At 40.2% G+C, this 19,330-nt stretch overlaps 1 protein-coding gene across 3 annotated transcripts in view; it reads left to right on the top strand.

Annotated features, from left to right (window-relative positions):
- The window catches only part of IQSEC3 (IQ motif and Sec7 domain ArfGEF 3), an 82,560-nt gene that overhangs the window by 28,757 nt on the left and 34,473 nt on the right, over positions 1-19,330 (top strand). For all 3 annotated transcript variants that reach the window (XM_069762981.1, XM_069762980.1, XM_069762978.1), the window contains exon 2: positions 1,417-1,485. In XM_069762981.1, coding sequence (XP_069619082.1) covers positions 1,417-1,485 — 69 coding nt within the window. The remainder of the gene's footprint in view (positions 1-1,416; positions 1,486-19,330) is intronic.

The raw sequence follows: 19,330 nt of genomic DNA, 5'->3' as shown, positions 1-19,330 counted from the left end.
TTGTACATAGGGGGCAGTATTATAGTAGTTATATTCTTGTACATAGGGGGCAGTATTATAGTAGTTATATTCTTGTACATAGGGGGCAGTATTATAGTAGTTATATTCTTGTACATAGGGGGCAGTATTATAGTAGTTATATTCTCATACATAGGGGCAGTATTATAGTAGTTATATTCTTGTACATAGGGGCAGTATTATAGTAGTTATATTCTTGTACATAGGGGCAGTATTATAGTAGTTATATTCTTGTACATAGGGGCAGTATTATAGTAGTTATATTCTTGTACATAGGGGCAGTATTATAGTAGTTATATTCTTGTACATAGGGGGCAGTATTATAGTAGTTATATTCTTGTACATAGGGGGCAGTATTATAGTAGTTATATACTTGTACATAGGGGGCAGTATTATAGTAGTTATATTCTCATACATAGGGGCAGTATTATAGTAGTTATATTCTTGTACATAGGGGCAGTATTATAGTAGTTATATTCTTGTACATAGGGGGCAGTATTATAGTAGTTATATTCTTGTACATAGGGGCAGTATTATAGTAGTTATATTCTTGTACATAGGGGCAGTATTATAGTAGTTATATTCTTGTACATAGGAGCAGTATTATAGTAGTTATATTCTTGTACATAGGGGGCAGTATTATAGTAGTTATATTCTCATACATAGGGGCAGTATTATAGTAGTTATATTCTTGTACATAGGGACAGTATTATAGTAGTTATATTCTTGTACATAGGGGCAGTATTATAGTAATTATATTCTTGTACATAGGGGCAGTATTATAGTAGTTATATTTTTGTATTATTTCTGCCATGTAAGTCAGCAATGTTTTTGGACTTGCCCTTTTTTCTCTGTGGGGAGTTACATGGAGATGATGAGTGTTGTGTTCTTTCCCCATGTAGATAATTTTATGAGGATCAGTACATTTTCAATAAACAGAAGAAATGACAGAATTGATGTATACACCAATAAATCAGAGTCAGAGGCGGCACTCCGGAGGGGTGGGAGATTTCTAATCCACTTTCCTCTCCAATCTATCAGGATCTGGGCGGCTGCGGCTTTTATATTACAGTAAATCTGTTTATTCTGCCGCCGGCTCGATTTCAGGTTTTCATCCTCATCTCATTTGTGTCCTCAGTTTTACAATTGGAACACGCAGAGGAAAAAATATTCCATTATTTGACTACACACAGGAGCACAGAGTATTTGAGGAAATGGTAGTGAGAATATGGGATGATAGTGATTCCAAGGTTGTATCTCATACATGTTGTCGTGGTAGAGGAAGAAAATGGAGGTTGCAGGGCTCCCAGCAGCACAGAGTATTACAGCACAGGCCTCCGGCGTGATTATGCTCTTGAGGGCTGATATAACCGTATTATACGTTCTCTTTTTTTCCAGGAATGAGACGGTTTTGCACCAGTTTTGCTGCCCGGTCGCGGATGCGGAACAGAAGCCATCTCCACCCAGGTAAGACCCCCATGATTACTCTCCATTATGGCAGCCTGATGCGCCTCACATAGTAACACACAGCTGTGCGATCTGACTACACACAGGTTTGTTTGTAGTCTGTAACCATGGAAACACATCGTTCTGCATAGATGCTGTAAAACTCAACACAGCAAGAGATTTTTTTTTTTTTAATCAAGACATTTTTGCAGACAAGTTTCAGTGTATTGGAGGAATACAAGGAAAAAGGTCGCAAAAGTATTTACACCCTTCAATGAGCGAGGAAATTATTGCACTGATCAATGATAATTAGTTAAGTTGCGACTCGTTCGTCTGTAAATATCTTGTCGCCTCTGGTTGTCAGAAAAATCACAACCCTTCTCCCCTGAAATACTCTGCGCTGCTCCTTACTTTTTCCATTACGCCGCTTTCACCCTATATCTTTCCAAAACTTCAGCACATCCATCTCCTTAAATCCTCTGCATTGCTGACAAACCTTCTCTTTCCATTATGTACCTGCCAGCCTGTCTGCACAGCAATATGCTATAATACTCTGTGCTGCTGACAACCCTTTTTCTTTCACTATGTGACTCTTAGGGTGTCGGTATGGCCATTTACTTAAATACTCTGTGCTGCTGGAAACCCTTTATGAGGGCCACACAGTGGGTGTTGGAAGGTGTCAGGAAAATATGAATTATTTTCCATTGTTCGGGTTACACAGCCAGACCTGCCTGCTACTTCTCCCACCAATGCTTTCTGTAAAGCCAAAATCCTTCTTGCATCCCCTTCCCAGCTCTCTGTGAATTTCCCCTCCCTTCCACCAAATGGTCCTTTTGGAATGTGAGTTTGTGGCTCTGCCAGCTAGCAGAGAGCAGAATGTGTTTTTCTGCCAAAATCCCTTTGTCTTCTAGGCATAACACTTAAAGTCAAAGTTCAATAACACACATTAATCATAGAAACATGAAATTATATTTCCTGGATCTGGGCAATATGGGCTATGCATGGCAGCGTTTTGCTGCATTAAGGGCCCTCGGAAACTTGGGAAATGAATTTCTGCCCCTCAGTAAATCACAGACATACCGTGTTTGGACTCTAAAGATCAGTAAAGTCACAGGGGTAAAAATAATGCCAATATCGTTGGCCTGTTAACTTCCATGCCAAAGATATGGAAAAAAGGAGTTTTTGATAACTTCCTCAAATAGGTGTATCTCCCAGGAAACAGCCCACATGTGAGGTCAGCAAAAGTGGAAGTCCCTAAGTTTATGGCCGAACCATAAAACAGAAACATCCATTTTGGGAGACATTCAGAGCCGGAGAGACAGCAGCTAACACCATGCTGGTGTGCCGAATCATTCCTTTGGGAACTCTCCTCCCCTTTATCGACACATCATACCTGTGACTGAGATTTAGTAAGTTTCATAACTTTATCCCTTTTATTTTATAACTGTTTGTACATATTTGTATTGTGTCTCTTTTGTAATATCTTTTGTATTTTTGTACACACTGACTATTTTTCTCTGGAGTAAACGTATAAATTTGCTAGCTTCATTTTTTTTGCTCTTTGATTGAACCGACACGTACTACGCTCATAAATTCACGCTACCGGGGTTGGTTTCTGACCCTATATAGGTTTAGTAACAGACCGAGCTTATATCTAACGAGGAACTGGTGGCAGCATACCGTTCTGGTGTTATTGGTAGATCCTGACTGTGACGGACCAGAGGTTTATATATGTATTCCCGGCCTGGGACTGGTGATATATATACCGCCCTCACTGCAGAGTGCCCCGATAACCAGTATGGAACAGGGCAGCCTCTCCGGAGACCATTTATCCTAGATGCAGGTCCCTAACTGACCTGAGGGTAAGGGGGGCGCCAGAGAGCTGCAAGTTCATAGCTAAAAAGAAAAGTTAGGGTTTCACTGACAGAAGGGCCACACAGCGGGTATCAGGAGGTCCACCCTAAGTGTTGTAGTCTTGCGGTGGACTCCACAGAAGGGGTTGGTCCGTCTCCCGTCTGCCTCCTGGTGCCGTGTGTGGGCAGCACGGGGTTACTTTTTTGCTTTTTGCTCGGTTTCCTTTGCATAAAATTAATGCTGATTTTCCTCCTGTAATTAACCTGGAAAAAGCTGCAGAAGCATCAAATATTCTCCGGAGAGTCCTACAGCAACACCTGGCGGGATCCAAGAGCTGTGCCAGCGAAAGAGACGGCTCCAAATATGTGCCGGAGAGAAGAGACTGTTGCTAATGTGTGCCGGGGAGAAGAGACTGTTCCGAATGTGTGCCGGGGGGAAGAGACTGCTCCGAATATGTGCTGACGGGATGAGACTGCTCCAAGAATGTGCCGAGGGGAAGAGACTGCTCCGAATATGTGCCGGGGGGAAGAGACTGCTCCGAATATGTGCCGACGGGATGAGACTGCTCCGAGAATGTGCCAAGGGGAAGAGACTGCTCCGAGTTTGTGCCGGGGGGAAGAGACTGCTCCAAATATGTGCCGGGGGAAGAGACTGCTCCGAATATGTGCCGGGGGAAGAGACTGCTCCGAATATGTGCCGGGGAGAAGAGACTGCTCCGAATATGTGCCGGGGGGAAGAGACTGCTCCGAATATGTGCCGGGGAGAAGAGACTGCTCCGACTATATACCGGGGGGAAGAGACTGCTCCGAATATGTGCCGGGGGGAAGAGACTGCTCCGAATATGTGCCGGGGAGAAGAGACTGCTCCGAATATGTGCCGGGGAGAAGAGACTGCTCCGAATATGTGCCGGGGAGAAGAGACTGCTCCGAATATGTGCCGGGAGGAAGAGACTGCTCCGAATATGTGCCGGGGAGAAGAGACTGCTCCGAATATGTGCCGGGGAGAAGAGACTGCTCCGAATGTGTGCCGGGGAGGAAGAGACTGCTCCGAATGTGTGCCGGGGAGGAAGAGACTGCTCCGAATATGTGCCGGGGGAAGAGACTGCTCCGAATGTGTGCCGGGGAGGAAGAGACTGCTCCGAATATGTGCCGGGGGGAAGAGACTGCTCCGAATATGTGCCGGGGAGAAGAGACTGCTCCGAATATGTGCCGGGGAGAAGAGACTGCTCCGAATATGTGCCGGGGAGAAGAGACTGCTCTGAATATGTGCCGGGAGGAAGAGACTGCTCCGAATATGTGCCGGGAGGAAGAGACTGCTCCGAATATGTGCCGGGAGGAAGAGACTGCTCCGAATATGTGCCGGGGAAAGAGACTGCTCCGAATATGTGCCGGGAGGAAGAGACTGCTCTGAATATGTGCCGGGGGGAAGAGACTGCTCCGAATATGTGCCGGGGGAAGAGACTGCTCCAAGAATGTGCCGAGGGGAAGAGACTGCTCCGAATATGTGCCGGGGGGAAGAGACTGCTCCGAATATGTGCCGACGGGATGAGACTGCTCCGAGAATGTGCCAAGGGGAAGAGACTGCTCCGAGTTTGTGCCGGGGGAAGAGACTGCTCCGAATATGTGCCGGGGGAAGAGACTGCTCCGAATATGTGCCGGGGAGAAGAGACTGCTCCGAATATGTGCCGGGGGGAAGAGACTGCTCCGAATATGTGCCGGGGAGAAGAGACTGCTCCGACTATATACCGGGGGGAAGAGACTGCTCCGAATATGTGCCGGGGGGAAGAGACTGCTCCGAATATGTGCCGGGGAGAAGAGACTGCTCCGAATATGTGCCGGGGAGAAGAGACTGCTCCGAATATGTGCCGGGGAGAAGAGACTGCTCCGAATATGTGCCGGGGAGAAGAGACTGCTCCGAATATGTGCCGGGGAGGAAGAGACTGCTCCGAATATGTGCCGGGGAAAGAGACTGCTCCGAATATGTGCCGGGGAAAGAGACTGCTCCGAATATGTGCCGGGAGGAAGAGACTGCTCTGAATATGTGCCGGGGAAAGAGACTGCTCCGAATATGTGCCGGGGGGAAGAGACTGCTCCGAATATGTGCCGGGGAGAAGAGACTGCTCCGAATATGTGCCGGGGAGGAAGAGACTGCTCCGAATATGTGCCGGGGAAAGAGACTGCTCCGAATATGTGCCGGGGGGAAGAGACTGCTCCGAATATGTGCCGGGGAGAAGAGACTGCTCCGAATATGTGCCGGGAGGAAGAGACTGCTCCGAATATGTGCCGGGAGGAAGAGACTGCTCCGAATATGTGCCGGGGAAAGAGACTGCTCCGAATATGTGCCGGGGAAAGAGACTGCTCCGAATATGTGCCGGGAGGAAGAGACTGCTCTGAATATGTGCCGGGGGGAAGAGACTGCTTCGAATATGTGCCGGGGGAAGAGACTGCTCCGAATGTGTGCCGGGGAGGAAGAGACTGCTCCGAATATGTGCCGGGGGAAGAGACTGCTCCGAATGTGTGCCGGGGAGGAAGAGACTGCTCCGAATATGTGCCGGGGGAAGAGACTGCTCCGAATATGTGCCGGGGGGAAGAGACTGCTCCGACTATATGCCGGGGGGGAAGAGACTGCTCTGAATATGTGCCGGGGAGAAGAGACTGCGGCGGTACAGCTGCTGCGTGTGTTAGAAGACGCGACATCTTCAGACTCCCGGACCCTTGCACTGCAGCTACCTGACTTGGGTAGTACTACAACTCTCAGCAAGCTCTGCTCCTTCCACCTTGTAACTCTTTGCTTCTTTCTTTTCTCCTCCCCTGGTCCGGTCTCTGCGTCCTCTGCGGCCTTCTCCTGAAATACTCTGCGCTGCTGCCTCACTGATAATCTGGAGGACGCAGTGACATTGGAAAGACAATCAGCGCAAAACAACATAAACATCTCTGCTATCAGCTGCCGCCACACCGGCTCTCATTACCCCGCGCCGCCACCGTCCTCATCAGCCCTGAATTCATATACATATTTAGTGGAGCCGAGGGCGGACTCATCATCTACCGCCATGTCACATCCAATATCCCCACCGCACAGCACAGTGCGTGCTCCATCTTACATCCACTCATCTCCGCTGCATTAGATTACACTGAACAAAGAAATATCTGTGTGTGATAATATATACATAATACTCCAGACGTACTTATAACTAACCGCTATCTATTGTCACATGTAATATGTCCATCATCTATAATACTATCTCATCCACAGGGGACGATATTATAGTAGTTATATTCTTGTACATAGGGGCAGTATTATAGTAGTTATATTCTTGTACATAGGGGCAGTATTATAGTAGTTATATTCTTGTACATAGAGGACAGTATTATAGTAGTTATATTCTTGTACATGGGGGCAGTATTATAGTAGTTATATTCTTGTGCATAGGGGCAGTATTATAGTAGTTATATTCTTGTACATAGGGGCAGTATTATAGTAGTAGTTATATTCTTGTACATAGGAGCAGTATTATAGTAATTATATTCTTGTACATAGGGGCAGTATTATAGTAGTTATATTCTTGTACATAGGAGCAGTATTATAGTAGTTATATTCTTGTACATGGGGGCAGTATTATAGTAGTTATATTCTTGTACATAGGAGCAGTATTATAGTAGTTATATTCTTGTACATAGGGGCAGTATTATAGTAGTAGTTATATTCTTGTACATAGGGGCAGTATTATAGTAGTTATATTCTTGTACATAGAGGACAGTATTATAGTAGTTATATTCTTGTACATGGGGGCAGTATTATAGTAGTTATATTCTTGTGCATAGGGGCAGTATTATAGTAGTTATATTCTTGTACATAGGAGCAGTATTATAGTAGTTATATTCTTGTACATAGGGGCAGTATTATAGTAGTAGTTATATTCTTGTACATAGGAGCAGTATTATAGTAGTTATATTCTTGTACATGGGGGCAGTATTATAGTAGTTATATTCTTGTACATGGGGGCAGTATTATAGTAGTAGTTATATTCTTGTACATGGGGGCAGTATTATAGTAGTTATATTCTTGTACATGGGGGCAGTATTATAGTAGTTATATTCTTGTGCATAGGGGCAGTATTATAGTAGTTATATTCTTGTACATAGGAGCAGTATTATAGTAGTTATATTCTTGTACATAGGGGCAGTATTATAGTAGTAGTTATATTCTTGTACATGGGGACAGTATTATAGTAGTTATATTCTTGTACATAGGGGCAGTATTATAGTAGTTATATTCTTGTGCATAGGGGCAGTATTATAGTAGTTATATTCTTGTACATAGCGAGCAGTATTATAGTAGTTATATTCTTGTACATAGAGGACAGTATTATAGTAGTTATATTCTTGTACATAGGGGCAGTATTATAGTAGTAGTTATATTCTTGTACATAGGGGGCAGTATTATAGTAGTTATATTCTTGTACATAGGAGCAGTGTTATAGTAGTTATATTCTTGTGCATAGGGGCAGTATTATAGTAGTTATATTCTTGTACATAGCGAGCAGTATTATAGTAGTTATATTCTCTTGTACATAGGGGCAGTATTATAGTAGTTATATTCTTGTACATAGGGGCAGTATTATAGCAGTTAAATTCTTGTACATAGGGGCAGTATTATAATAGTTATATTCTTGTACATATGGGCAGTATTATAATAGTTATATTCTTGTACATAGGGGCAGTATTATAATAGTTATATTCTTGTACATAGGGGCAGTATTATAGTAGTTATATTCTTGTACATAGGGGGCAGTATTATAGCAGTTATATTCTCTTGTACATAGGGGCAGTATTATAGTAGTTATATTCTTGTACATAGGGGCAGTATTATAGCAGTTAAATTCTTGTACATAGGGGCAGTATTATAGTAGTTATGTTGTTGTACATAGGGGGCAGTATTATAGCAGTTATATTCTTGTACATAGGGAGCAGTATTATAGTAGTTATATTCTCTTGTACATAGGGGCAGTATTATAGTAGTTATATTCTTGTACATAGGGGCAGTATTATAGCAGTTAAATTCTTGTACATAGGGGCAGTATTATAGTAGTTATGTTCTTGTACATAGGGGGCAGTATTATAGCAGTTATATTCTTGTACATAGGGGGCAGTATTATAGTAGTTATATTCTTGTACATAGGAGCAGTATTATAGTAGTTATATTCTTGTACATAGGAGCAGTATTATAGTAGTTATATTCTTGTACATAGGAGCAGTATTATAGTAGTTATATTATTGTGCATAGGGACAGTATTATAGCAGTTATATTCTTGTACATAGGGGCAGTATTATAGTAGTTATATTCTTGTACATAGCAGCAGTATTATAGTAGTTATATTCTTGTACATAGGGGCAGTATTATAGTAGTAGTTATATTCTTGTACATAGGGGGCAGTATTATAGTAGTTATATTCTTGTACATAGGAGCAGTATTATAGTAGTTATATTCTTGTACATAGGAGCAGTATTATAGTAGTTATATTCTTGTACATAGGGGCAGTATTATAGTAGTTATATTATTGTACATAGGGGCAGTATTATAGTAGTAGTTATATTCTTGTACATAGGGGCAGTATTATAGTAGTAGTTATATTCTTGTACATAGGGGGCAGTATTATAGTAGTTATATTCTTGTACATAGGAGCAGTATTATAGTAGTTATATTCCTGTACATAGGAGCAGTATTATAGTAGTTATATTCTTGTACATAGGGGCAGTATTATAGTAGTTATATTCTTGTACATAGGGGCAGTATTATAGTAGTAGTTATATTCTTGTACATAGGGGGCAGTATTATAGTAGTTATATTCTTGTACATAGGGGCAGTATTATAGAAGTTATATTCTTGTACATAGGGGCAGTATTATAGTAGTAGTTATATTCTTGTACATAGGAGCAGTATTATAGTAGTTATATTCTTGTACATAGGGGGCAGTATTATAGTAGTTATATTCTTGTACATAGGGGCAGTATTATAGTAGTTATATTCTTGTACATAGGGGCAGTATTATAGTAGTAGTTATATTCTTGTACATAGGAGCAGTATTATAGTAGTTATATTCTTGTACATAGGAGCAGTATTATAGTAGTTATATTCTTGTACATAGGAGCAGTATTATAGTAGTTATATTCTTGTACATAGGAGCAGTATTATAGTAGTTATATTCTTGTACATAGGGGCAGTATTATAGTAGTTATATTCTTGTACATAGGAGCAGTATTATAGTAGTTATATTCTTGTACATAGGGGCAGTATTATAGGAGTTATATTCTTGTACATAGGGGCAGTATTATAGTAGTTATATTCTTGTACATAGGGGCAGTATTATAGTAGTTATATTCTTGTACATAGGGGCAGTATTATAGTAGTTATATTCCTGTACATAGGGGCAGTATTATAGGAGTGATTTTCCATTGTATGGTGTTAATATCGGCTGTGGCTTTATGTGATCGCTGTTGTTTTTGTCTTGTGAAGTACGCTATGTTGTTTCCCTTCCCTCGGTATCTGTGCAGAGTCTTTGACCTATGGAGAGCCCAGACCCTAAGTTCCACTGACAAACAACAGCATGTTAAAGGTTGCTGCATTTCTGAGACAGTCACCTGCTTTTTTTCTCATTTTTCATCTTCTGTGACTTCCCCTAACATGCTGCTGTTTGTCATTGCACAGGCCCAGACAGTGACGCACCCCACTCTGGATCCCCACTGCCAGGGAAGCATCATATCATCCGGGCCCCAGGTGTGTGAGCGGAGCATCGTGTCAAGGCGTTGCTCGCACGGCCCCCACTCCGGATCAGGACCCTTGTAGTGCTCGCATCTCCATCACATTAGGACAGAGACTTATAGAGCACAAAGCATCATATTTATCTCCAGACCATCATATTCCCGCTTCTCTGGATTCACTGGTGAAAAAGTGGTGGAAACTTTTCCAAACAAGCCATATATCATGTCGAGACAATGAAGGCACAACTTGTATGATGGAACATTGTTCATAAATGTTCAGCATTTTAAAGAGCAACTCTCCAGCCCTATAGAAGAGTCTACAAGTCTAATAGGACGGAAAATCCTAGCATTTATAATATGGTATCTATATAGTAGTGTTATAGCAGTTATATTAATGTATATATGGGTTAGTATTATTACTAAATGAACTCCCATAATAATACTACTACACTACTACAAGAATATAAATACTATAATACTGCCCCCTATGTACAAGAATATAACTACTATAATACTGCCCCTATGTACAAGAATATAACTACTATAATACTGCTCCTATGTACAAGAATATAACTACTATAATACTGCTCCTATGTACAGGAATATAACTACTATAATACTGCCCCCTATGTACAAGAATATAACTACTATAATACTGCTCCTATGTACAAGAATATAACTACTATAATACTGCTCCTATGTACAAGAATATAACTGCTATAATACTGCCCCCTATGTACAAGAATATAACTACTATAATACTGCCCCATGTACAAGAATATAACTGCTATAATACTGCTCCCTATGTACAAGAATATAACTACTATAATACTGCTCCTATGTACAAGAATATAATTACTACTAGATGGCAGCCCGATTCTAAAGAATCGGGAGTCTAGAATCCATATATACTTTATTTATTCAAATGTAAGAATAATACAATTAATAAATAATAGTAAGAAAGAACAAAAATAATAGGCAGTATATGGAGAAAACACCAAACAAAAGTTCAAAATTGGTGTGAAAATGTCACTGAACCACTTCACAACTAAATATATATAGTTTTGGTAAATGGTATTATCATTTTTTTGACGAAATTCGTCAGGAGCTTGAAGAGCAACGTCACTGGGCCGCCTCCACGCAGTAGAAACTTGCTGTGAGGTAAAAATTCAAAAATCACACCAAAATGGCGGGCGGAGTGTGTCACAGTACGGCACGTTTCTGATTGGTCGCTCGCAGCAGGCGGCAACCAATCAGACACTGGACACTGTTGACGTCACTTATCTCCGGACATTAGCTCCGGACATTAGCTCCGGACATTAGCTCCGAACATTAGCTCCGGACATTAGCTCCAGACAAAGCCACGGAAGTTGGCACAAATTGCAGGAAGTAGTATTCTAGGCAATTATATATTAGACTAGATGGCAGCCCGATTCTAAAGAATCGGGAGTCTAGAATCCATATATACTTTATTTATTCAAATGTAAGAATAATACAATTAATAAATAATAGTAAGAAAGAACAAAAAATGGCTGCACTTACCAGCTCTTGACAATTCTTGTTATTTAAGAAATTGCTGGGCAATAATGGACAATGTCCTTATGTGGCAAATAATAGAGCAATATACCCAATGTGGCAAAGAAGAGGTTAATAAACGGCAGTCTCTCAGTATAACAGTCAGTGAATAATAGGCAGTATATGGAGAAAACACCAAACAAAAGTTCAAAATTGGTGTGAAAATGTCACTGAACCACTTCACAACTAAATATATATAGTTTTGGTAAATGGTATTATCATTTTTTTGATGAAATTCGGCAGGAGCTTGAAGAGCAACGTCACTGGGCCCGCCTCCACGCAGTAGAAACTTGCTGTGAGGTAAAAATTCAAAAATCACACCAAAATGGCGGGCGGAGTGTGTCACAGTACGGCACGTTTCTGATTGGTCGCTCGCAGCAGGCGGCAACCAATCAGACACTGGACACTGTTGACGTCACTTATCTCCGGACATTAGCTCCGGACATTAGCTCCGGACATTAGCTCCGGACAGGAAGTTGGCACAAATTGCAGGAAGTAGTATTCTAGGCAATTATATATTAGATAATACTGCCCCCTATGTACAAGAATATAACTACTATAATACTGCCCCTATGTACAAGAATATAACTACTATAATACTGCTCCTATGTGCAAGAATATAACTACTATAATACTGCCCCTATATACAAGAATATAACTACTATAATACTGCCCCTATGTACAAGAATATAACTACTATAATACTGCCCCTATGTACAAGAATATAACTGCTATAATACTGCTCCTATATACAAGAATATAACTACTATAATACTGCTCCTATATACAAGAATATAACTACTATAATACTGCCCCTATATACAAGAGTATAACTACTATAATACTGCCCCTATGTACAAGAATATAACTACTATAATACTGCTCCTATGTACAAGAATATAACTACTATAATACTGCTCCTATGTACAAGAATATAACTACTATAATACTGCCCCTATGTACAAGAATATAACTACTATAATACTGCTCCTATGTATGAGAATATAACTACTATAATACTGCCCCTATGTACAAGAATATAACTACTATAATACTGCTCCCTATGTACAGGTCCTTCTCAAAAAATTAGCATATAGTGTTAAATTTCATTATTTACCATAATGTAATGATTACAATTAAACTTTCATATATTATAGATTCATTATCCACCAACTGAAATTTGTCAGGTCTTTTATTGTTTTAATACTGATGATTTTGGCATACAACTCCTGATAACCCAAAAAACCTGTCTCAATAAATTAGCATATCAAGAAAAGGTTCTCTAAACGACCTATTACCCTAATCTTCTGAATCAACTAATTAACTCTAAACACATGCAAAAGATACCTGAGGCTTTAATAAACTCCCTGCCTGGTTCATTACTCAAAACCCCCATCATGGGTAAGACTAGCGACCTGACAGATGTCAAGAAGGCCATCATTGACACCCTCAAGCAAGAGGGTAAGACCCAGAAAGAAATTTCTCAACAAATAGGCTGTTCCCAGAGTGCTGTATCAAGGCACCTCAATGGTAAGTCTGTTGGAAGGAAACAATGTGGCAGAAAACGCTGTACAACGAGAAGAGGAGACCGGACCCTGAGGAAGATTGTGGAGAAGGACCGATTCCAGACCTTGGGGAACCTGAGGAAGCAGTGGACTGAGTCTGGTGTGGAAACATCCAGAGCCACCGTGCACAGGCGTGTGCAGGAAATGGGCTACAGGTGCCGCATTCCCCAGGTAAAGCCACTTTTGAACCATAAACAGCGGCAGAGGCGCCTGACCTGGGCTACAGAGAAGCAGCACTGGACTGTTGCTAAGTGGTCCCAAGTACTTTTTTCTGATGAAAGCAAATTTTGCATGTCATTCGGAAATCAAGGTGCTAGAGTCTGGAGGAAGACTGGGGAGAAGGAAATGCCAAAATGCCTGAAGTCCAGTGTCAAGTACCCACAGTCAGTGATGGTGTGGGGTGCCATGTCAGCTGCTGGTGTTGGTCCACTGTGTTTCATCAAGGGCAGGGTCAATGCAGCTAGCTATCAGGAGATTTTGGAGCACTTCATGCTTCCATCGGCTGAAATGCTTTATGGAGATGAAGATTTCATTTTTCAGCACGACCTGGCACCTGCTCACAGTGCCAAAACCACTGGTAAATGGTTTACTGACCGTGGTATTACTGTGCTCAATTGGCCTGCCAACTCTCCTGACCTGAACCCCATAGAGAATCTGTGGGATATTGTGAAGAGAAAGTTGAGAGACGCAAGACCCAACACTCTGGATGAGCTTAAGGCCGCTATTGAAGCATCCTGGGCCTCCATAACATCTCAGCAGTGTCACAGGCTGATTGCCTCCATGCCACGCCGCATTGAAGCAGTCATTTCTGCCAAAGGATTCCCGACCAAGTATTGAGTGCATAACTGAACATTATTATTTGATGGTTTTTTTGTTTGTTATTAAAAAACACTTTTATTTGATTGGATGGGTGAAATATGCTAATTTATTGAGACAGGGTTTTTGGGTTATCAGGAGTTGTATGCCAAAATCATCAGTATTAAAACAATAAAAGACCTGACAAATTTCAGTTGGTGGATAATGAATCTATAATATATGAAAGTTTAATTGTAATCATTACATTATGGTAAATAATGAAATTTAACACTATATGCTAATTTTTTGAGAAGGACCTGTACAAGAATATAACTACTATAATACTGCCCCCTATGTATAAGAATATAACTACCATAATACTGCCCCTATGTACAAGAATATAACTGCTATAATACTGCCCCTATGTACAAGAATATAACTACTATAATACTGTTCCTATGTACAAGAATATAACTACTATAATACTGCCCCCTATGTATAAGAATAAAACTACTATAATACTGCCACCTATGTATAAGAATATAACTACCATAATACTGCCCCTATGTACAAGAATATAACTACCATAATACTGCACCTATGTACAAGAATATAACTGCTATAATATTGCCCCTATGTACAAGAATATAACTACTATAATACTGTCCCTATGTACAAGAATATAACTGCTATAATACTGCCCCTATGTACAAGAATATAACTACTATAATACTGCCCCTATGTACAAGAATATAACTACTATAATACTGCCCCTATGTACAAGAATATAACTGCTATAATACTGCCCCTATGTACAAGAATATAACTACTATAATACTGCCCCTATGTACAAGAATATAACTGCTATAATACTGCCCCTATGTACAAGAATATAACTACCATAATACTGCTCCTATGTACTAGAATATAACTACTATAATTCTGCTCCTATGTACAAGAATATAACTACTATAATACTGCCCCCTATGTATAAGAATATAACTACTATAATACTGCCCCCTATGTATAAGAATATAACTACCATAATACTGCCCCTATGTACAAGAATATAACGGCTATAATACTGCCCCTATCTACAAGAATATGACTACTATAATACTGCTCCTATGTACAAGAACATAACTACTATAATACTGCCTCCTATGTACAAGAAGATAACTACTATAATACTGCCCCTATGTACAAGAATATAATTACTATAATACTGCCCCTATGTACAAGAATATAACATATAATACTGCCCCTATGTACAAGAATATAACTTATATAATACTGCCCCCTATGTATAAGAATATAACTACCATAATACTGGACCTATGTACAAGAATATAACTACTATAATACTGCCCCTATGTACAAGAATATAACTACCATAATACTGCACCTATGTACAAGAATATAACTGCTATAATACTGCTCCTATGTACAAGAATATAACTACCATAATACTGCCCCTATGTACAAGAGTATAAATACTATAATACTGCCCCTATGTACAAGAATATAACTACTATAAAACTGCTCCTATGTACAAGACTATAACTACTATAATCCTGCCCCTATGTACAAGAATATAACTACTATAATACTGCTCCTATGTACAAGAGTATAACTTATATAATACTGCCCCTATATACAAGAATATAACTACTATAATACTGCCCCCTATGTACAAGAATATAACTACTATAATACTGCCCCTATGTACAAGAGTATAACTTATATAATACTGCCCCTATATACAAGAATATAACTACTATAATACTGCCCCCTATGTACAAGAATATAACTACTATAATACTGCTCCTATGTACAAGAATATAACTACCATAATACTGCCCCTATGTACAAGAGTATAAATACTATAATACTGCCCCTATGTACAAGAATATAACTACTATAATACTGCTCCTATGTACAAGACTATAACTACTATAATCCTGCCCCTATGTACAAGAATATAACTACTATAATACTGCTCCTATGTACAAGAGTATAACTTATATAATACTGCCCCTATATACAAGAATATAACTACTATAATACTGCCCCCTATGTACAAGAATATAACTACTATAATACTGCCCCTATGTACAAGAGTATAACTTATATAATACTGCCCCTATATACAAGAATATAACTACTATAATACTGCCCCCTATGTACAAGAATATAACTACTATAATACTGCTCCTATGTACAAGAATATAACTACCATAATACTGCCCCTATGTACAAGAGTATAAATACTATAATACTGCCCCTATGTACAAGAATATAACTACTATAATACTGCTCCTATGTACAAGACTATAACTACTATAATCCTGCCCCTATGTACAAGAATATAACTACTATAATACTGCTCCTATGTACAAGAGTATAACTTATATAATACTGCCCCTATATACAAGAATATAACTACTATAATACTGCCCCCTATGTACAAGAATATAACTACTATAATACTGCCCCTATATACAAGACTATAACTACTATAATATTGCCCCCTATGTACAAGAATATAACTACTATAATACTGCCCCCTATGTACAAGAATATAACTACTATAATACTGCCCCTATGTACAAGAGTATAACTTATATAATACTGCCCCTATATACAAGAATATAACTACTATAATACTGCTCCTATGTACAGAATATGAATAGTATAATAGTTATATGTTTGTATGTAGGAGGCAGTATTATTTATTAATGATGAATTAATCTGTGACATCACTGGGACTCTATGATGTAATCTCACCAGTCTCATTAATATTGGTTGCTGGCCTCTCCTCTAATACTGTAGGTGACTGATAACCTCGGGGTCGATCTTTCCATGCAGAATTTCTCAGGTTTTTGCTAACACTCAGGTTGTAGTGACCCTTGTACTGTCTTATTCTGCTTTGGGAGTTTATGGCTGTTTTTCCTTCATGGATCTTAGGATTGTGTATTGTGCCAGCTATTATTTTGGTGCTGAATTCCAAATATCATCCCGTAGTATATACAGTGGGGTACAAAGTATTTAGTCAGCCCCCAACTGTGCAAGTTCTCCCACTTAAAGAGATGAGCGAGGCTTGTAATTGACATCATAGGTCGACCACAACTATGAGAGTCACAATGAGAAAACAAATCCAGAAGATCACCTTGTCTGATTTGGAAGATTTATTTTGCAAATTATGGTGGAAAATAAGTATTTGGTCATTAACAAAAGTTTATCTCAATACTTTGTAATATATCCTTTGTTGGCAATGACAGAGGTCAGACGTTTTCTGTAAGTCTTCACAAGGTTGGCACACACTGTTGGTGGTATGTTGGCCCACTCCTCCATGCAGATCTCCTCTAGAGCAGTGATGTTCTGGTCCTGTCTCTGGGCAACACGGACTTTCACCTCCTTCCAAAGGTTTTCTATGGGGTTGAGATCTGGAGACTGGCTAGGCCGCTCCAGGACCTTCATATGCTTCTTACGAAGCCACTCCTTCGTTGCCCTGGCGGTGTGCTTGGGATCATTATCATGCTGAAAGACCCATGCATGTTTCATCTTCAATGCCGTTGCTGATGGAAGGAGGTTTGCACTCAAAATCTCAAGATACATGGCCCAGTCATTCTTTCATGTAAACGGATCAGTCGTCTCTGCTGGTTTTTATCCTGGTCCATTTGCAGAGAAACAGCCCCAAAGCATGATTTTGCCACCCCCATGCTTCACAGTAGGTATGGTGTTCTTTGGATGCAACTCAGCATTCTGTCTCCTACAAACACGACGAGTTTTGTTTCTACCAAACAGTTTTACTTTGGTTTCATCAGACCATAAGACATTCTCCAATACTCTTCTGGATAATCCAAATGCTCTCTAGTAAACTTCAGACGGGCCGGACATGTACTGGCTTAAGCAGATCTGAGTCCCTGGCGTAGTGTGTTACTGATGGTAGCCTTTGTTACGGTGGTCCCAGCTCTATGCAGGTCATTCACTAGGTCCCCCGTGTGGTTCTGGGATTTTTGCCCACCGCTCTTGTGATCATTTTGACCCCACGGGTTGAGATCTTGCGTGGAGCCCCAGATCGATGGAGATTATCAGTGGTCTTGTATGTCTTCCATTTTCTAATTATTGCTCCCACAGTTGATTTCATCACACCAAGCTGCTTGCCTATTACAGATTCAGTCTTCCCAGCCTGGTGCAGGGCTACAGTTTTGTTTCTGGTGTCCTTCCACAGCTCTTTGGTCTTCACCATAGTGGAGTTTGGAGTGTGACTGTTTGAGGTTGTGGACAGGAGTCTTTTATACTGATAACGAGGTCAAACAGGAGCCATTACTACAGGTAATGAGTGGAGGACAGAGGAGCCCCTCAAAGAAGAAGTTACAGGTCTGTGAGAGCCAGAAATCCTGCATGTTTTTAGGTGACCAAATACTTATTTTCCACCATAATTTGCTAAATTAAACTTGCCAAATCAAACAAGGTGATTTTCTGGATTTGTTTTCTCATTTTGACTCTCTTAGTTGTGTTCTACCTATGATGTCAATTACAAGCCTCGCTCATCTCTTTAAGTGGGAGAACTTGCACAGTTGGTGGCTGACTACATACTTTTTTTCCCCACTGTATATGCTGTGTATATGCTGTATCCCCCAGTCTATATACCCTGTACACGGATCAGTGCTATGTATATACGCTCGGCCTTAGAGTAGCCTATAAGGAATCACATACGGTAGCAGTGAGTGGTCAGTATATGTTTCAGCAGCTCCACCTGCTGGCCAGTAGGAGTACTGAAGCTACTGTCCGTGCATGCGCTGCCCATTATCTTCTATATTCACCGCTGCCATCCATCCTGGTATATAGTAATGTCTTTATAACGCATATTGTAGCATCAGTGAATATTTTTCTTTTATTTCTATGCTTCTAAAATGGTCTTGATTAGAAAAAAAAAAAATCTTCCCTTTTCTGTACACAGCTCCTTTGCAGACTAATGTGTCTCCATGGTTACAAAGCCAACTTTGTGTAATGTTCTAGTTCCGCAATTATTCATCCTCCTCTCCCTCCTACGGGCAGCAGAGGTGGGGGTTGAATAGGGACCGAGTAACACCGCGGGTGGGAACGTTTCATCAAGACCCTTTGTTAGGTGCCGAATTCTCTGAGCAAATTATGGAGCAAAAGGGAACAGTGAGAACATTCAGAAAATAGATATTAATTAAAAAAAATATATAATAATACAACTAAAAAAATAATGTGTTTATGCCCGTATATGAATAAGGGAAAGAAATAATGAAAGGTAATAACACAACAAAAATAATTCTATAGTAATAT

This window comes from Ranitomeya imitator, chromosome 4, assembly GCF_032444005.1.
Source record: "Ranitomeya imitator isolate aRanImi1 chromosome 4, aRanImi1.pri, whole genome shotgun sequence".
NCBI lineage: Eukaryota > Metazoa > Chordata > Amphibia > Anura > Dendrobatidae > Ranitomeya > Ranitomeya imitator.
This window is presented reverse-complemented; position numbering and strand designations above follow the sequence as displayed.